This window comes from Zootoca vivipara, chromosome 14 (assembly GCF_965207765.1).
Source record: "Zootoca vivipara chromosome 14, rZooViv2.hap1.1, whole genome shotgun sequence".
In the NCBI taxonomy this organism is placed as follows: domain Eukaryota; kingdom Metazoa; phylum Chordata; class Lepidosauria; order Squamata; family Lacertidae; genus Zootoca; species Zootoca vivipara.
The window spans coordinates 39,956,670-39,978,079 of NC_142597.1; the positions used below are offsets into that span (position 1 = coordinate 39,956,670).

Consider the following 21,410-nt stretch of genomic DNA (forward strand, 5'->3'; position numbering starts at 1 on the left):
CTCCACTAACCCGCGCGCCGACGGACTGTCCCCCGCGCGCCCAGCCGAGACGGAGACCCGGAGCTGCCTTTCAAGGGAAAAGAAAGAAAGAAAGAAGGAAAGAAAGAAAATAGCACACACACACACCAAAAAAAAAAAAAAACCCACAACCCCAACGCGAAGTGTTTCCAAGTGAAACGCGCGCTTCGGTTCGAGGGTTGCAAAAGGAACCTCGGTCCGGATTTTCACTGACTCTCTATCCGGAGTAACGGACGCGCTTACATCTGCAATCCGGTTTACATGAAATGCGAAGCCTGAAACTGATTTCGACGCCTCCCTCCGTGTTAACGTGCGTGTGTTGGGGAGGAAAGGGGACCTCTTTATTTCAACGCGCGTGGACTCGGGGCCTTATTCAGAAAGAAACCTCCTTCCTTTCTGTGGTTGACCGTCCTAAGCAGAAAACCCTTCTCGAAATAGCCGAGACCCGCCGGGTCGTTAAGGCCACGTTTTGCTCTCGGAGGAGTCCTAGTTCATGCATGTTCATTCGGACGTAAAACCCAACGAGACTTTCTCCAGAATCGGTATGCATAGAGCTGCGCGCCCGCCCGCTTTGGCCGAGAGCCATAATCAGATTTTACACCTCCAGAATATATACTGCTCTCGCTCGCTCTTTTTTTTTTTTTGCTGTAATCCCCAGAGCAGGTTAATTATAATTTCTGGATTCGAGAGAGAGAGAGAGAGAGAGAGATGACTGCAGGGCCTATCAGCTTTCAAATATCCAAATCCAAGCTACCCTACTCTTAAAAACCGGGCAGTTACGACTAAAAGCGGATCCTGCAATGCAAAACGCCTCCCTGCCTATTATTGTTGCTATTATTAAAATTTGTATACCGCCCTTCATCCGTAGACCTCACGGCGGTTCACCGTTTTCTCTTATTCACCACGCTAAGGCGCAAAAGAGGCGCAAGGCGATCTTTGGAGCAACGCAACCATGACTATGTCTTCTCAGAAGTAAACTTTTTATAATCCAGTGGGGTTTACTCCGAGGCAAGTGCGGTTAGGGGCTGCAGGCTATGAAGAAGAGCGACATATGTGGAAAACTGATGGGAGTCGGTAGAGAGCGCGATATTTTGCGGATTTAAACTGGGATCCTCCAAGGAGATGAGCGCAGTTCCCTCCTACCAGAAAAAACACCTCCCCCCCTACCAAACGTACACAAGAACTGGAAATCCATCTGATTTACTTCCCTGAAATATCCCTAATAAGATACTTCGGATTCAGCAGGGTTTAACCCAAATTCCCAGCCAATCCTCGGTCGCTAAGCGATTTGAGAGCAAGGAAGGAAAGAGCCCACAATTTCTGGTGTGGAGCGGAGGAGTTAATTCCAAATAAATCCATCTCGATTCCTAAACACCTTTGGAGGTGGGATCTTCTTCCGGGGAAGTAGATTCCCTTGAAATCAGCGGGGTACTTAGATCAAGGCAGCCCCCTCGAGAATCAAACTGGGGTTTGCAGGCCAGTGGGCGCAAGGAACAAAGCGCAAGGCTTTGAAGAAGCCCCGATTGGTTCAGCTGAGGGCAGATTTTAAAGCTAGCGCTGCTTCGGTTGAGGAGGAAGCCCAATCCCATGCCCAGGATCGCCCTGCGCATTTCCTCTCCTGTGGGTAAAAGACGCAGACCGATCTTATCTGCGCCAAGACTGGGAGAGCGAAGAAGGAATTGCAGCCTCTATCAGCCGGACCCAACTGAACTGTTTTTAGATACAGGTCAGTTTTAGGAGGGCAGTACTGTACCTGCGTGCAACACACATCCTGTAGGAAATAGGGCGGCTGGGTCAGAAAGTCGAGGGCTTTTCAGCAGGCATAGCTTACAAGGCGGCAGCGGGGGCTCCTGTACCTTTAATTGCTGTGTAGAAGAGGCGATTTCAGGAGACAGTCTCTCTTCTATGCTACTATTAAAGGTGCAGGAGCCCCCAGCCCGCCAACCCACTTTGCATTTGGCCAGCGTCCCATGAAGGATTTCTCAAAACGTCACATTGTCAATGTATCCAAAGTTAATCCTGCTCAGGGCTGACCCACTTAACTCCATAGACACAACTCTTATGGGTCCCTTGATTTCAATGGGTTTACTCTTGACTTAAAACCTAGCTGGATTCAATTCAATGCCTTTCAGGAACCCTTGCTCAAAGTAGGAGGGTTTTCTTGCATTTTAAATCATATTTCATATAGACCTGCTTTTCGAATCCCGCACCCCAATTAGAAACTCCCCCCAACCCACAAAAATACATAAAACAGATAACCCTCCTCCTCCTTTTTTTTATTTTTTAAATGTATTTGGATTCTCTGCGTCTTTCACGAACCACATACGATTCTGCCCGGTGTTTTTGGCAGCGCTGCCTGATTGTGTAAAACATCTCCTTCCACATTATTGCACGTTACCATCCATTCCCCACCCCCTCCCTTTACTAAACCAGCAATGTGTGTAGCAATCCAGCACACACAAACAACATGAAATCTATCACTTGCAGCCATCTCACCGCAAACGATTGAAACCGGTATATTTTTTTTAATTGTAAAGGCTGACTTTGCAAGATGTCTTAGTAGTAGAAGCAAAAAAAAATAAACTACAATAAAATTATACATGATCTCTCTCTCTCTCTCTCTCTCTCTCTCACACACACACACACACACAACCACACTCCAATGATTCTCAAGGCAGGATAATTTTATTCTCCTTGATTCGGTTTGGCCATGATCCCATTCCGGATCTACTGGTGCTCAGGCAGCAGGTCAAATAGCAAGCTGCTCATCTAGCTCAATATTGCCTGCACTGACTGGCAGCAGCCTTTCAGACTCTCAGTCCTGCCTAGAGATGAGAGGCATTGAACATGGGACCCTTTTGCGCGCAGAGCAGACGCTTTACCACTGAGCTCCCTTCCTCTAAAAAGAAAGCAAGGTTCAAGTCCTCAGTGTTTTGAATTAAGGGCTGATTTAAATGGAAGCCTACAAAGCTGCTCATCTAGGTCAGGGTAGTCTACACTGACTGGAAGGGGCTCGGGGAGATTTAAGGCTTTCCCCAGCTCTACCTGGAGAGGCGGGGGATTGAACTCGTGGCTTTCTGCATGCATAGCAGACCATTGGCCACTGGCTGCGGCCTCTCCCTTATCCGTCCAGGTCGTGACTGGATTAAGAGACTACAGGCCCGAATGATTCACAGAATGAAGGAACTGCCCAGTCCACATCTGGATCTGCAGCCGGAGTTAAGCCGGAAATGCCCTCAAACCAATGCGGAGCTGGAACAGCAGTGGAAATGGGATCCTCTCGGGGCAGGGAACTGCCTCTCTCGTTTTTTATGCTTACTGTGAAAGTTCCACAGAGCCTAATAATCCAATTAGCAGTGCAAACCTGGACATGTTTACTCAGAAGCAAGTCCGAATGTGTTCCCTGGGATTTACCTCTCAGTCTCCCGGAGAACTAGGTTAATAGGTGACTAATCATGGTAAATAAAACAAAAACGTGTTCTGAGTAGCAGGCCAGTTTAAGACTGTGAGCTCTATCCATTTAAAGTACATCGCCCCTCTCTCCCCCCAAGAATCCTGGGAACTGTCGTTTGTTAAGGGTGCTGGGAATTGTAGTTCTGTGAACTACAGTTCCCATGTTTTCTTGGCGAAGGGAGAAACAGTTTCAAACTCGCGACCACAATATCAAGCCAGCTTCTGCCGCTTCCTACAGTTTCTAAGCGCCACCCTGACGAAAAATCCACATTTTTCAGAAACGCACGGATCATCCGCAAACTTTCCACGGCTGATTTTGAGGAAGAAAACAACTTATCATGTCTACTCAAGAGTAAGCTCCTCTGAGCTCAATGGAGCTTCCTCTTAGGCATGCGAGGGATACGCAACCTAAATATAATTGTTGCTCTGCCCGCCCGGGTGTGAATTTTTTGGATTCTCTCACACACCAAACTCCTCGATCTTAAAACACATTTTTTGTTTGCTTCAAAAGTCAGTCTCAGTTCAATGATTTTATTCTCGGACTCCTTGAATTCAGGACTAAGCGGCCCTCTAGATTTTCATCCAGAGGCACAAACCTCTAAAAATGTGGAGGCAAACAGCAACGAGCTATTGGTCACGATCCCAGCGACGCGATTTGCTTTGAAGATCTGCATAGCTCGTTTAACATAGCGCGATCCTATGCACGTCTGCTCAGAAGGAACTCCCATTGACCTTCGTAAGACTGACTCCCACGTGGGAGTGCATTAAACTGGAGCCTTAATTGGGCTGTACTGTATAGTTTGTTCACACACACGCACACAAATTTAGGTCAATTAAAGGAAAATATAATTAAAACTAAAAAATATTTCCGCCTCATTAATTAATTAATTTACACAGCAAAGCGCCTTGTGATCCTTGGATGAAGGGGGGTATATAAATTTTAATCATAATAAAATAAAATTGTATCCCTCTTTTCCTCCAAGGAGCTCAAGGTAAAACCTATGCTGTCCCCTCCCCTTTTATCCCGACAACAACTCTGCAACTAGGATTAAATTGCCTTAACTCTGGCTGGATCGGGGCCCATCATCTATATTGTAGTAGTACACCCCTAAGCACTGTAATGTTATAACAGAATTTACTTAGGAACAATATTATAAGCAGTAAGAGCTGCTTCTAATATTGAATTTCGTGGGAGTCAATGGGTCTACTCTAAGTAGGGCTAAAGTAGGCTATCAATCACACCTTGTGTTTCCCATTCCCCTGCAGAAATCTATAGAGAAGATTAATCGGTGCAGTATATACATTTTCGAAATAAATAAATATGTAAGATTTTCCAACCAAATCTCTGCTCCACCCCACCCCACCCCCGCAGACAGAAGCCTCTGGGTCTCATATCCTAAATCAGGCATCCCCAAACTTCGGCCCTCCAGATGTTTTGGACTACAATTCCCATCATCCCTGACCACTGGTCCTCTTAGCTAGGGATCATGGGAGTTGTAGGCCAAAACATCTGGAGGGCCGCAGTTTGGGGGTGCCTGTGCTAAATCCAAAGACAGCAACAACATTCTCCATTGTCTCAACAGATCCGTTCAACCGAAGCGGAAAAGGCTCTCTGTGTGCGTCCCGGATAAATAGGCTATGTTTTTCAATAAATAAACAAACAAGAATTCTGGTCTTAATCTGGATCTGTTTTCAGTAAGCAAATAGAGCCTCTGAGCTTTGACAGAGGGCCCTTCCAGCTCCCGGCTAAACTCAGCTCCGCAAGCGCGCTGCCGTATCCTACTCGGAAGTAAGCAAATCCCTCCCAACCTCTGATGGGGCTTGGGTTGCAGCTTTACCACCCGAGCCTCCGCCTGTTTTACTCGGGAGTAAACCGCTTCAGTGGGCTCAAATCGCGGCTCACAAAATCGCCGCACAGCAGGAAAGCTGTAGGGTTGGCGCGGGGGACGTTGAGCCCCGGGACGATTTTTCCAAGGTCTACCCGCTGCTAGGCTTGGGTCTTTCAGAATGCGTAACGAGGCATCTATTTCAAAGTGTTTTTAAAAGCGTCCTCCTTTTAAAATATCAGGGACCTGACATTGAATGCGGCGGGTGATGAAGAGAATGAGGGAATTAATTCAGAGAACTCCCGAACCTCTTTGGTGCTCAACTTTGTCTTAAAATGTCCGTCCACGCAAGCAATTTCGCCTCATCTCCCAACTCTGGATTCACAAACCTTCTAACAACGCCTGTGCGTCAGATATTTGAAAAGAAAAAGAAAGAGGTTGGCTAGACATCAAAATAATTAAATAAAATAAATTTGAAAATTTTGTTTTTAAAAAATAGAATTAAATTTTTTACATTTGTTTAAAAGTGTACAGTATTTGCTTTTTTATCCCCCTCACTCAAGAAAAGCAGTTAAGAAAACAAGGTAAGGGGTGTACCGTGTCTTTTCATAATGCTCCCCAAATGTTCCCCTCTTTTAACTACGAAAACACTGATAGACACATTTCATTTATCCCTCTGCTTTCCAATCTACAAGTTCAAGGAAGAAGCCTTGATTTGACTATTTCTTTTATGGCTGTATTCTACTCAAGAGTAGACCTATTGAAATTAATGGGCCTAAGGGGGTTCTGTCCATTAATTTCAAAGAGTTATTCTATTATTAACAGGGGGAGGTGGTTTGGAGATAGTGGGTCATATCCAATCTAAAAAAAACCTCGCGTTTCCCCCACCAATCATTTGAATTCACAATTTCTCCCCCCCTTCTCTCCCCCACACTCCAATTGGAACCTTCCAAGGACGCTGATTGGCTCAGGGGTGTCTTAGTGATCTGAAGTTCCGATAAAAGAGAGAGGTGTAAACAAGGAAGGGAGGTATTGACACAAAGGGATAAGGATAGCCCAGCAGCATCAGAAAAAAATTATAATTTCAGGGTAGGAAGGTAAAGAAACTAAGAAAATTTTAGCCAAAAATAAATAAATAAGCAGCTCAGGAGCACTTTTAAAAGGTAACAAAATATATCTGATGAAGTGTGCATGCAGACGAAAGCTCATACCAAAATAAAAACTTAGTTGGTCTTTAAGGTGCTACTGAAGGAATTTTTTTATTTTGTTTTGACTCAGACCAACACAGCTACCTACCTGTAACTAAAATATATCATGTAAGTCACACAATACATTTAAATACTGTAACATGGTTCCCCCTCCCCACATAAAATCCTGGAATGGTAGTTTACCTCTTATAGAGCACTCTTAACAAACTACAGTTCCCAGGATCCCTTGGGGGAAGCTATGCGCTACAAATATACGCTGAATATGCTTTAAATGTATTGTGTGGATGAGGCCTGTTTTTTTAACATAACATAACAAAACAAAACAAACAGCATTTTACCTGTCTTGTGAATCTTTCCCATGCATCTACCATGCATTTGGGGTTAGTTTGGATGACCCCTGGGTTCCCTCTCAACAATTCTGTGATTCTATGATACTCCAGTGGAGTACATAGCTAATTGTGACAGCAGTGCACGCATGCATACTGAGGAAGAGGGACATAATGGCTTGGCTCTGGATAGGGCAGCTTCCTTACATGTGACACAAAGCATATATAACCACAACAGGTTCCTCTTCCCTCCACCCCCAAATAAATGCCCTATTATACAAAATTAGACATAGGGATTTGACTAAGGTATACATGAGCAGCTCAAATTGTAGCAAGGATGGTTCCCTCCATGCATTTCAAGCCATGATTTTAGCTTGCTGCGCACCTGAGAGAGGGGGCAGAGACGCAATACACATCACCTGTGGTGTTTCCCCACACTTTCAACCCCCCACCCCACCCCCAATTCCTATTCAATGAATCTGCCTTCTTCACATGTGCAAAGGCTGTCTGAAATGTACGCAGCTTTCATTTCCAAAGCCAATGGAAAGTGGTTTGAGGGGAAATGCACGGCCAAATCACAGTACTTCTAAAAAAAACCTACAGGATATCTATGGGTTGTGGTGTATGTGTGTAAAAAAACGTAAAAAGAGTTTGCTGAATCAGGCCAGTGGCCCATCTAGTCCAGTGCTCTGCCCTCACAGATAGGCAGGATCCGAGCACTGCATCACTCTCCCTTGCTAAGGGAGCAACTAGATCAGGCACGCCCAAACTTCGGCCCTCCAGATGTTTTGGACTACAATTCCTATCATCCCTGACCACTGGTCCTGTTAGCTAGGGATTATGGGAGTTGTAGGCCAAAACATCTGGAGGGCCACAGTTTGGGGATGCCTGAACTAGATTCAGAAGCATTACGGCCTTCAATTTGTCCAATCCTCTTTAAAGTACACCAAGCTGGTGGTCATCACTACCTCCTACAGGAGGGAGTTCCATAGTTAACTGCGTGCTGCATTTATTTTATCTGCCCTGAACCTTCCAACCTTCCATTTCCGTGGATGTCCCAAGTTCTAGTCTTAGGCAAGAGGGAGAAAACTTTCCTCTATCCACTTTCTCCAAAGCATGCATCATTTTTATAAACTTCTATAACGCCCGTCCTGAATGCTGCAACCTTTCTTTTGGGGGGTGGGGGGTCACTCCATCTCCTTGATCATTTTGGTGGCCCTTTTCCTGAACTTTCCCCAACTCCACAATACCCTTTTTGAGGAGAGGCGACCAGAACCGTACGCAGTATTGCAAACCTGGCCACACCATAGGTTTGTATAATGATATTATGATGCCAAGAGTTTTGTTTTGTTTTTCTCCCTTTGCCTGCATCACTTTGCACCCCTCCCTCTTTCTCCCTCTCCCTCTGGCACTCCCCTGCCCCCAATCACAGCCAAACCTAATTGCCTGGGTGTGGGGGGAAGTAGCAAAGCAAAAGGCAAAAGTTATGGCATAGCCCTCTCTTCTGGCTGCGCTAGCCTTCTTCAAGCAGGGAGATACATGTGCGAGAATTTTGAAAATGTGACTCTGCAGTCTTCAAGTGGAACAGTCCACTGGGTGGGGCCAGAGGTGAAAATGAGTGGAGCAACAGACTTGGCATGTTAGGCGAATTTTTCATCCATGCAAACATGGGTGTAGCCAGGATTTGGGGGTGGGTGGGACGCAAGACACCCACCTGTCATCATAACCTCCAATTGCTCAGAAAAATTGGTCAAAATCTTTCTACTTTTAGTTTAGTATTTTTATTCATTTACTGGATTATTGGGGGGGGGTTGCTTCCCCCTGGCTATGCCCATGCATTCAAAAGTTTGAGGGGTTCGCACCTCCATGTCTTGCTCTCTACCCCTCATCCAAGCAAAGAAGAGGCAGGGTCCGGGTTCAAGGGCACATTCCACCCCGGAAGGAGGGTGCAAAGCCGAGCCAGTGAAGGGTGTGGGGAGGTTCCCGAGGGCCTGATAGAGAGGCCTGTGGGGCCACATCCAGCCCCTGAGCCTGAGGTTCCCCACCCAGGTGTAGCACAAGCTCTGAGCTCCATCATCATTTTATCCTAGTATATATAATAATAATTTATTTTTACCCCACCCATCTGGCTGGGTTTCCCCAGCCACTCTGGGCGGCTTCCAGCAAAAGATTAAAAGTACAGTAAATAATTAAAAACTTCCCTAAACAGGGCTGCCTTCATATGATTGAGATTGAGGTTGAATCCTGACAAGACAGAAGTACTGTTCTTGGGGGATAGGAGGCGGGCAGGCGTAGAGGACTCCCTGGTCCTGAATGGGGTAACTGTGCCCCTGAAGGACCAGGTGCGCAGCCTGGGAGTCATTTTGGACTCACAGCTGTCCATGGAGGCGCAGGTCAATTCTGTGTCCAGGGCAGCTGCTTATCAGCTCCATCTGGTACGCAGGCTGAGACCCTACCTGCCTGCGGACTGTCTCGCCATAGTGGTGCATGCTCTAGTTATCTCCCGCTTGGACTACTGCAATGCGCTCTACGTGGGGCTACCTTCGAAAGTGACCCGGAAACTGCAATTAATCCAGAATGCGGCAGCTAGACTGGTGACTGGGAGTGGCCGCCGAGACCACATAACACTGGTCCTTAAAGACCTTCATTGGCTCCCAGTACGTTTCCGAGCACAATTCAAAGTGTTGGTGCTGACCTTTAAAGCCCTAAACGGCCTCGGTCCAGTATACCTGAAGGAGTGTCTCCTCCCCCATCGTTCTGCCCGGACTCTGAGGTCCAGCGCCGAGGGCCTTCTGGCGGTTCCCTCGCTACGAGAAGCCAAGTTACAGGGAACCAGGCAGAGGGCCTTCTCGGTAGTGGCGCCCACCCTCTGGAATGCCCTCCCACCAGAGGTCAAAGAGAATAACAATTACCAGACCTTTAGAAGGCATCTTAAGGCAGCCCTGTTTAGGGAAGCTTTTAATGTTTGATGGATTTCTGTATTTTAATGTTTTGTTGGAAGCCGCCCAGAGTGGCTGGGGGAACCCGGCCAGATGGGCAGGGTATAAATAAATTATTATTATTATTATTATTATTATTATTATTATTATTATTATGTCTTCTAAACGTCAGGTAGTTGTTTATTTATTTGACATCTGATGGGAGGGCATTCCACAGGGCGGGTGCCACTACTGAGAAGGCCCTCAGAGCTGAACCTAAGTGTTCGGGCAGAACGGTGGGGGTGGAGACGCTCCTTCAGGTATTCTGGGTAGATGGTCTACCTAAGCTCAGTACTGCCTGCTCTGACTGGCATCAGCTCTCCAGAGTTCCAGAAGGAGGTCTATCCCTGCCATGCATGCAGCTGCCAAAGAATTAACTGGGGACCTGTGTGCTGTGCCACTGAAATACGGTTCTCAGCACTTGCCTAACAGCTTTGCTCTTGCTCCTGTCCTGCCTCAGTGGGAGTAGAGGTGCAGTCAGCTGGCTTGTGGAATGGGAGGTTTTCAGGAGGAGCAAAAGTCTTCGGGATCTGTTAAAAAGTGGGGTGGGGGGGCGACGACAGCAAGACAGTCCCAGTGAAGACTGAGCACGCTCAGTGGCTGCGGAGTGCTGATTGATTGACTGTTGTTGGGAAATTATTGTGGAGGGGAATGAAATGGCAGTGGTTGGGATAGTGAGCAGGGGCACTCCAGGATGCAACATTTTGTTGCAGCCTCCCCCCCCCCCCCGCATTCATTTTACTGGCATTTATTTCTGGAAAAATTAATGTCTTCAGGGAATTCAGTCAAATGCATTCTAACCCTGTTTATTTCAGCAGAGGTCAAAGCACAAACAATCAGATTGTGTCCACATTGTTTTCATAAAAAACACATGCACACAATATGTTGTGTTTTACACACACACACACACACACACACACACACACACACACACACACACACATCACAGCACTCTCACACCCACCAAGAGAGTTTATATTTTAACAGATTTTACTATCACATGTTTACATTGTTGTAACCTGCCCTGGGATCTTACGGTAAACGATAGATAAGAAATCTGAATAATATGAATAACTTGCATTCGTTCATGTTCAATCACACTAAGATTGCCCATTTTCCATTTCAGGCAGGGCTCCTGTGTAAAATAAGTAACAATAATATAGACACACGCAGAGGTATGAATTCAACAGGTGCGGCCTTCCATTTAATGTGAGAGGCAGTGTGGTGTAGTGGTTAGAGCACCAGGCTTGGGAAACCAGGATTCAAATACCCACTCAGCCATGAAGCTCACTGGGTGACCTTGGGATAGTCACTGCCTCTCAGCCTAGCCTACCTCACAGGGTTGTTGTAAGGATTAAATGAGGGGGAGAACTATATATACCACCTTGAGTTCCTTGGAGAAAATGAATGCAATAAATGCAACAAATAATGAAACAAAAGCATCACTGTCTCCAAGGATAACAAGAGGCCTAGGATACCCGAGAGAGCACTGCATCCCAAAAACAGATCTCCTTGTGAACACTGGCCAAGCTGATGTTAATAGCATAGCTGTGAAGAGACATTATAGGCATCTCTTCATTAGAAAGGAGTGAAGTTGTTCTGAGACTGAATCGGTTTATCAATTCCAGCAGGAGGACATCATCTTGTCCAGGCTTCCTCAACCTCGGCCCTCCAGATGTTTTGAGACTACAATTCCCATCATCCCTGACCACTGGTCCTGCTAGCTAGGGATCATGGGAGTTGTAGTCCAAAAAAACATCTGGAGGGCTGAGGTTGAGGAAGCCTGATCTTGTCCATTCAGTGCCGGCTTGGCCTTTGAGGAAAGGGCACGGGGAATGACAACCGTGAAACTAGCTTATGCCTTATTGCAGGCATCCCCAAACTGCGGCCCTCCGGATGTTTTGGCCTACAACTCCCATGATCCCTAGCTAACAGGACCAGTGGTCAGGGATGTTGGGAATTTTGTTGTTTTTTCCTTATTCCTAATCTGTTAGGAATGCTTTTATAGCGTTTCCTGCTTGGCAGGGGGTTGGACTGGATGGCCCTTGTGGTCTCTTCCAACTCTGTGATTCTATGATTCTAGATCGGCGGTGTATAAGTAATATGGTATAAGTTACCACCATGGGATACACTACAACTCCCATCATCCCTTACCACTGGCCACTTTGGCTGAGACTGATGGGAATTGTTGTCTACAACATCTGGAGGCCACCCTCAGCGGTAGATCTATCACTAGAGCATTAAAAATAATGTGGGCACAGCTATTTAAAGCATCAGCCTCTGCATCTTATTGCTGCGTGTGGCCCTTGAGGCCTTTTTAGGTGTTCCTCAGCAACATTTGACCCTACCTAGCCCTCACACCACCTCCCCAGAGCCAGGTAAGTGAGGTGCTAAGGCTTTAGGAAGGAGGCATGAGGGCTCTGACAGGATCCTAGAGTCCTCTTTCCTCCTTCCTAAAGCTGTTAGTACTTTCCCAGCTTGAGGAAGGAGATAGGAGGGGTCTAGGACCCTGACTGGGACACGGGTGGTGCTGTGGGCTAAACCACAGAGCCTAGGGCTTCTGGTAAGCACATCAAAGTGCAAGTAGATAAATAGGTACCGCTACAGCGGGAAGGCAAACACTGTTTCCGTGTGCTGCTCTGGTTCGCCAGAAGCGGCTTAGTCATGCTGGCCACATGACCCAGAAGCTGTACGCCGGCTCCCTTGGCCAATAACGCGAAACGAGCGCCGCAACCCCAGAGTCGGTCATGACTGGACCTAATGGCCAGGGGTCCCGTTACCTTTACCTTTAGAACCCTGACAGGAGTGTGTGTGTGTGTGTGTGTGAGAGAGAGAGAGAGAGAGAGAGAGAGAGAGAGAGAGAGTTTGGCCTTGCTCCCCCCCCCAATGTCAAAGTATTCTTGCAGCCCAACATGAAAAGTTGGACTACCCTGATTTATAACCATTTATTATATACAATAGCTTATAATCCTTGAAATTATGAACGCATACTGGTGCTGAAACAAGATTTCCAGAGCATCAGCTTGTTCTGGGGCACTCATTGTTCCTCACCACCCCACAACCTTTGTCTGAAGAAAAAGTTGCTTTTAAAAGTGCCAAGACCTCTCTACTTGTGATGCTGGTGTTCAGGATCCACTCCTTCTCCTGCCTCCTAGTTATAATCAATAATATCTATATCTATATACATATATATATATAATATTGTTTTTTTTTTAAATCTGAGAAATCAAAATCAGAGACGACCAACTAATTAAAAGGAAAGATGCATTCTTAATTGCCTGCATATGCCTGGCAGAATGAAAAAGTTAAAAGTTGGCACCTGCTGAATCTCTACGGCCAGTGTATATTCAGTGGTGACACCGAAAGCTCGGTTTCTTGTTGTCCAATGAGCCTCGCCAACTCAAGGAGGACTGAGGCTCCTGAAGATGATCCCAGTGATCCAGCTGGGATATAAGAGTTCAGGAGATCCCCAAAGGTGCCCCAGACTTAAGTTGTTCAGGACTTTGTTAATTAATACAAGGACCTTGAACCGCTTGGAAGTAGATGGGGAGCCAGGGCAGATGTTTTAACAGTGGTGTGATGAGCTGTAAATGGGCCATGTGAAATCAAGGGTACACAGAGCCATTCTGCTGTGGATTTTGAAGAATGGTGTGGAATGAAATATTGCCTCTCTTTTTTTAGTAACTATACACTTACTTATAATAATAATAATGTATTATTTATACCCCACCCATCTGGGTGGGTTTCCCCAGCCACTCTGTGACTCGCCCCCTGTGTAGTGATGGCCCCCAGACTTGGATGTGTTTATTTACTGTATTGATTTATTATAATACTTATAACCTACCAGCTCATAAAGCCACCAGGACACCCTAGAACAGGGTTTCCCAAACTTGGGTCTCCAGCTGTTTTTTGGACTACAACTCCCATCCTCCCTAGCTAGCAGAACCAGTGGTCAGGGTCAGGGATGATGGGAACTGTAGTCCAAAAAAACACCCGGAGACCCAAGCTTGTAATTTTATAGTTCTAACAGGGTTTCCCAAAGCCATAAAAAGCAGAGCAAATAACCAACGCTGTTCCATCGTGAAGACTCTGCAGAAATTATAAAAGGAAAACAAAACAACACCCCTAACAAAAACATTTCAAAAGCCCTCCCTCCAAAATTATTCCTTTCTCTGACACGCAGTGTTCTAGATATCCAGAGAATCTTTCTGGCAAATGAGGAAAGCTCAGTCAGTAGAGCATGAGACTGTCAATCTCAGGGTGGTGGGTTTGAGCCCCACGTTGCGCAAAGGAAGAAGCAAAGATCACCAGTGTCAAAGCAATGATTCTTCAACAGCAACTTTGTTGGACTGGTTCCTGTTGTTCGGATGTATAGTCTTCCAGAGCAACTACTCTCTTCCGAAATTAAAAATGGAAAGCGTAATGCTGGTGGTCAACAAAGGAGGTTTAAAGATTCTCTCAGGGCAAATCTAAAAAAAAAATGTGGCAATTGGGAAACACTGGCATGTGAGCGCTCCAGTTGGAGAAAGGTGCCATAGGCTTTGAAGAAGCAAGAACTCAGGGTGAAAAGGAGTTCTTGGCAAACCCTCACTGTGATCAACTCCCGCCTGGAAACAGTTGTCCCCACTGTGGAAGGACGTGTGGATCCAGAATTAGCCTCCACAGTCACTTACGGACTCAGTGTTAAAACTGTGCTCATGGAAGAGCACAATCTTACTTGGATACGAGTGATCGCCAAAGAAGAAAAAGAGTAAGGTGTGTTTGAGAAAAGGATTCCTGCATTGCGAGGGGTGGGACTCCAAGACCCCCGGGGTCCCTTCCAAGCTCTACAGTTCTTTGCTTCTGTGACCCTGTGGGCCGCATTTCCTGGTTCCCAGCCTTTTGGGAGCCAAAAGCCAATGATGGCTGAGTCCAAAGGTAGGTGGAGCAAAACCAAGCAATATTCCAGCCAGTGTCAAAAGTTTACACACACACACACACACACACACACACACACACACACACACACACCTCTGAGGCAATGAAGAAAGGTTATCACAGTTCACATCTCATCAGGCTATTATAGCCCAGGAGCAGAAGTACAGTCCTGAGGGCCACATGGGGACGCCTTGAAGGCCGCATTCCTCATCCCTGGCGTCCACCGCCCCAGATACCCACCCCTCCCCACTGCCCCATGCTAGGATTTTCCTCTGTCTTTCCTTGTCCCACCCATCAAACACCTGTACCTGGATGACTCGCATGTTGAGGCCGGTCTCCTGCGCCAGCTGTTCACGGATATGCCGGGTGGGCTTAGGGGTGGCGGCAAAAGCCGCTTTGAGGGTCTCCAGTTGCTTGGCCTTGATGGTGGTGCGGGGCCCTCTCCGCTTGGCCCCCAGGTTTTGGTCGTCGTTCTCGTTGCTGCCCACCTCCTTGTCCGACACGTTGGCGCTCTCCGAGTCCTTGGCATCGTCTTGGCAGGGGTCTTGGGAGTCCGGGGAGAGGCTGGGGTCGCTTCCGGTGGTGGCTGCAGTGGTAGGGAGAAGCACACACACAGAGACACACGTCCTTAGATGTCCTCCTTTTCTCAGATGCACATCCAGCTGCAACCATCTCATCTCAACCATAACTGAATAGGGTAGCTTCTCACACAGGATGGTTTGCTTGCTAAATAAGCAACGTGTAAGATAGCACCATAAATGCAGGTATTGCTCAATATGTCCTGGATGCCATGTTCCCCCCCCCCACCTCCACACCTTAAAACACTTCCCCACACTGTCAATTTGTCTCCCCCCCCACCCTTTAAAGCTATTTAAGGCGGAGCCAGTCACCACTGCATCTTGTGTCAGGGAGTTCCACGGGAAGCCTTCCTTTTGCTCGTCCTGAGTCTCTGGCTAAGCAGATTAATTCCAGGACCCCAGGTTCTAATAATGTGGGAGAAAATGAAAAAATGTCCCACTTGTTTGTTTGTTTAGATGTATGCATAGTGATACAAATTAGGACAAGCTACCCCAGCAAGATGAATTACTTTATGCCATATTTTATTCTTTTCCCATTCATTTGCCAGATACTTTCTGTGCTGTTTCCAATGGCTTTTTAGCAGTTTTTATTACATTGCGTGCATTGCCTTGAGACGCAGAGGTGGGAGGCAACAGAATAAACAAACAAATAATGTTGTGTTTATAGCCCACCCTCCAGCCATGAAGGCCCTCAGAGCAGCTTACGAAAACCAGTACAGTCATACCTCAGTTTAAGTACGCTTCGGTTTGAGTACTTTCAGTTTAAGTACTCCGCGGACCCGTCTGGAACGGATTAATCCACTTTCCATTACTTTCAATGGGAAAGTTCGCTTCAGGTTAAGTACGCTTCAGGTTAAGTACGGACTTCCAGAACCAATTACACTCATATTTCGGGTTAAGTACGCTTTAGGTTGAGTACTCCACGGACCCGTCTGGAACGGTTTAATCCACTTTCCATTACTTTCAATGGGAAAGTTCACTTTAGGTTAAGTACGCTTCAGGTTAAGTACAGACTTCTGGAACCAATTGTGTACTTAAACCGAGGTACCACTATACTAAGATGGGCTCACAACATAATAATAATAATAATAATAATAATAATAATAATAATAATAATATATTATTATTATTTATACCCCACCCATCTGGCTGGGTTTCCCCAGCCACTCTGGGCAGCTTCCAGCAGAATATTAAAAAACAATAATCTATTAAACATTAAAATCTTCCTTAAACAAGACTGCCTTCATATGTCTTCTAAAAGTCTGGTAAAGTCTAAAAAGATGGCATATGAGGAAAAAGGAACAAGGAGGGGGGAGGAAAAAACAAGCCAGGCACAAGTTATTGAAATTTGCTCTTCTTAAAGTTACAGCCAGTTCACAGTCCACTGGAAACTTGAATGACAGTCCATTGCAGCTGGCCGACTATAGAACACATCAATTGTATATACACTTAATGTACTTCCCACTGACTTCCTGAGGGCCAAGCTGGATGTGAGATTAAACAAATGCCTCTTTAAGCAATGTTGTTGTTTTTTTGTGTTTTTTAAAAAATTAAATAATAATTATACTGATCAGGGAGAGGAAGTTGAGCTGCCCTGGTCCTAAGGAAAATCCAGCCCCATTTCCTGGTTGGTGCTATCATCCTGGAGGGAAGTAAGCCATACCCATTTCCTCCTCCACATTTTCAGTAGCTAGATGTGTCCACAGACCATGTGGAATGCCAAAAAAAGAAAAACCTGACACTTGATCCAGGCTGGCTCATTTGCACATGCAGATTGCAAAGTGAAAACCATGCATGTGTGAATTGGTTCCACAGCTTATCCCCCCTCATCAAAGAGATTTAAATCAAGTCAGTCTCCTTGATTTCCAGATATTTTGGCATCCCATACACTTATTGGATTACCCTAGAAGAAAAGGTTGGTTGAATACGGCCTTCTCCCTCCTTGTGATTCCTAGCAACTGACAAATGCCTGTAGGAAAGCCCCAAACAAGATCTGAGAGAAACAGCAATATCTGTCCAAAATACATATTCCTAATTGTACATCCCTAGAACTTTAGAACTGAGACCTGAAGCAATTTGTATCTAAGCACATTGACTTGGGCTGCAATCCTAGACATTGTTATTTAGGGAAAATATTCCAAAAGATTAGAATTTGGGGGAAATAAGTCCCAACAGGCTCTCCCCAAACCTGTATTAAAAAGTCACTTAAAAAAAAAACTCCACAAACTTACTTAATAGCAACAAAATAAGTTCCGAGTAGATTTTTGGAGTGAGATGTGTGTGTGAACACATGACAAGGAAGTAATAATAATAATTATTTATTATTTATACCCCGCCCATCTGGCTGGGTTTCCCCAGCCGCTCTGGGCGGCTTCCAACAGAAATATTAAAATGCAATAATTTATTAAACATTAAAAGCTTCCCTAAACAGGGCTGCCTTCAGATGTCCTCTAAAAAGTCTGGTAGTTGTTTTTCTCTTTGACATCTGGTGGGAGGGCGTTCCACAGGGCGGGTGCCACTACCGAGAAGGCCCTCTGCCTGGTTCCCTGTAACTTGGCTTCTCGCAACGAGGGAACCGCCAGAAGGCCCTCGGAGCTCGACCTCAGTGTCCGGGCAGAACGATGGGGGTGGAGACGCTCCTTCAGAATGGAACAGATGATGGTTTGGGTTTAAAGGAAGGGAGGGCAGTAGTGGGGAAGCCGCTGTCCTCCAGATGCCATCAGCCCTAGCCAGCATGGCCAATTGTCAGGGAATGATGGGGAACTGTCCAGCTCTGTGGAACCCCCTCCTACAAGAAGGTGGATCACTTGCATTATCAACACCACGCCCTAATCAACCGAGCTGTGTCATGTATTGGGACCCAGGTGGCGCTGTGGGTTAAACCACAGAGTCTAGGGCTTGCTGATCAGAAGGTCGGTGGTTCGAATCCCTGCGACGGGGTGAGCTCCCGTTGTTCAATCCCAGCTCCTGCCCACCTAGCAGTTCGAAAGCACATCAAAGTGCAAGTAGATAAATAGGGACCGCTCCGGCGGGAAGGTTCGCCAGAAGCAGCTTTGTCATGCTGGCCACATGACCCGGAAGCTGTCTGCGGACAAACGCCGGCTCCCTCGGCCTATAGAGCGAGATGAGCGCTGCAACCCCAGAGTCGGACACGACTGGACCTGATGGTCAGGGAGGGGCGTCATGTATTAATGATGATAGATAGCTAGTTCCATCAATAGATATTTTAAATTCTTGAGGTTTTGAATCTCGTGTGCTTACTTTTAAATTTTGTGTATTTTATACTGTTATAAGCCACTCTGAGACTTAACAGCAGGCACCCCCAAACTCGGCCCTCCAGATGTTTTGGGACTACAACTCCCATCATCCCTAGCTAACAGGACCAGTGGTCAGGGATGATGGGAATTGTAGTCCCAAAACAGCTGGAGGGCCGAGAGTTTGGGGGTGCCTGCTCAACAGGTTGAAAAGCAACCTACATTTTTTGAAACAGATGTTTTCTGGATGATCACAGATTAGCCAAATTGATGGAGGACGAGACTATCATAACTACTGGCCGTGTGTTCTCCCTCCAGTGTGGGAAGCATTATGCCTCTTAATTCCGGTTGCTGGGAATCACCCTGAGTCAGAGGGGGCTATTGTGCTCATATCCTGCTTGCAGGCTTTCCATAGGGAAAGCTGGTTGGCTGCTGTGAGAACAGGATGCTGGGCTAGATAGTCCTTTGGCCTGACCCTGCATGGATGCCCTTCAGTTCCCCACCTCTGAAGTAAGGGAAGCTTCTTCCAGCGTAAAGCACTTTTAAGGCAGCAGCCTAACCCCCATTTATTTGGGAGTAAATCCCATTGAAACACACATGGGGTGGGGGAGTTCTCTTCCAAATAAATATGTATAAATATGTAGATAGCTTGGTATTAATTATGTCTACTTCAGTGGAAGAGATTAAAGCAATTAATGTTAATGTGAGTTTTAATCTGGCTTTTTTTTGGTCTATTGTTATTTTAACTTTGTCTTATACCATTGTTGTTAGTTTTTCTTATTGTTTTACCTTTTTTCTTATTGTTTTACCCTTCTTCTTTTTCTACAAACTGCTTTTGAGGATTTCGGAGTCTTTTTGCAATCAAGTTGTGTATAAATTTTACGAAATAAATAAAGGCTGCATTCCTAACCCCACAAAATCAAGCAAAATGAAAATAGTACCGGGGGGGGGGGAGAGCTCCACTGAATTCACTAGGATCTATCTCTGAGTGTCCATGCCTAGGATGGCAGCCTACTAATGATTTTACCTGAGAGTAAAAAAACCCCCAAAAAACCAACCCATAGAACTCAGTGGGACTTACATTTGCGTAGACCCACAAAAGGTAGCACCATTAAGTATTTGTTTGCAATGGATCAATGGGGTCAGGTGGTGATCTACTTGTGAGCTGGACTGAGCCCCAGGTTTCAGACAGGGAAAACACTTTCCCCCTCCCCATATTTTGTCCATAAGTGTGTGTGTGTTTTGCGGAGGGGGAGCACTGTGTTAACTATTCCTCGTGGTGCGAAATCGCAACCCTTTCTCCTTCTTCCTCTCCTTTCAACAAACCTCCACACTTTACACATGTGTGCCAGTAACACACGGGTGTGAAACCGACACACACACCTCCCCAACAAGTATGCCAGGCCAAACATTTCCTTGGACTGTGAATTTCTTCACCCACCACCTCAAAAAAGAAGAAGAAGCTGTTTCCTACAAGGTATTTGCCTGTCTATCACTCTCTCTCTCACTCTCTGTGAAAATGTGTTTCTCTCTGATCTTCCTGGGCTCTTAAAATGGATCTCCAGTAGTTCCAATTCACTGGTCCTCTTCCCAAAAGGGATGTAAGAAAGGAAATGACCTATAGACACCTATGGATGCTCCTCCCAGGAGTTTGCAGCTAAGTGTGGATTGCAAACTGTGCCTAGCAGACCCTGTTCTGATCTGATCTTCTCAGACCCCCCAGTTTCTTTAGCGCACAAAACAGAGACTGAAAAGGAATTGGGTCCATTTCACCAGTATTTGAATAACATTGTGCAATTGGTTTTCATTTTTCGGCAGTTCGAATCCCTGTGACAGGGTGAGCTCCCATTGGTCGGTCCCAGCTCCTTCCAACCTAGCAGTTCGAAAGCACGTCAAAGTGCAAGTAGATAAATAGGTACCATTCCGGCGGGAAGGTAAATGTCCTTTCTGTGCGCTGCTCTGGTTTCGCCAGAAGCGGCTTAGTCATGCTGGCCACATGACACAACCCCAGAGTCGTTCATGACTGGACTTCACTGTCGGGGTCCTTTACCTTTTTTTTTACACCACTTAGAAGCCTTATTTTTATGTCTGCAAGTTATTTTAAATTGTTTATAACATTGCTGTAGCCTGCCCTGGGACCTTGGGGGTGAAGGGCAATCAATCAATAATGTGACTATACTATAAAAATAAAACAATTAGTTGTCTCCAATCCTAGTCCTGCTCAGAGAAGACCTGTTGAAAATAATAAAAAAGACATGGCTACCTTGGGTCCGTTGACTTAAATTTGATTTCAAATTTGTATTCTGCTTTTCCAGCGACAGAGCTGAGCTCAAAACAGCTCGTGGTGGTATCAATAGCATTAGCCACTGGCAAAACATTGCAATCACTCTAAGCAGGTCAAAACTAAAATAGTGTAACAAGGCAAAAAGAGAGAGAACGTAACCAATTCATCAGACCATTCATACAATCCAATACAAACTCATAGTGATTAAAAAAAAATGTGAAATGGGTCTTCTCTGAATAAGACTTGGGTTGGATACAATCCAATGCTATTTTAATAATACTGTACTCCAAATATTGGCCCGTGATTCTGTAATTTTCCCCCTGGTGGTGGATACTTTTATTTCCATCTGCAATCAAGTTTATAACCTACTCTCAGCTTCTTCCCCAAATGACAGAACAGTCACCTTCTGATTTTCCGTAGCTGTGAAAACTTTGAATGCACCAGAAACAAAAATGGGTGGGGTGAGGGAAGCAAATTAATTGCTCCTATCAATTAATTTAAAGACATCAAATGAGCACTGCTGGTTGTAAGCCAAGACCCTTCTTCCAAACCCATGCCTCCGTAACCC

General features: G+C 45.8%; 1 protein-coding gene across 1 annotated transcript in view; it reads right to left on the reverse strand.

Annotated features, from left to right (window-relative positions):
- The window catches only part of LHX1 (LIM homeobox 1), a 51,563-nt gene that overhangs the window by 11,099 nt on the left and 19,054 nt on the right, over window positions 1-21,410 (reverse strand). Inside the window, exon 3 of the mRNA XM_035139753.3 lies at window positions 15,035-15,312. Within this exon, the coding sequence (XP_034995644.1) occupies window positions 15,035-15,312 (278 nt within the window). The remainder of the gene's footprint in view (window positions 1-15,034; window positions 15,313-21,410) is intronic.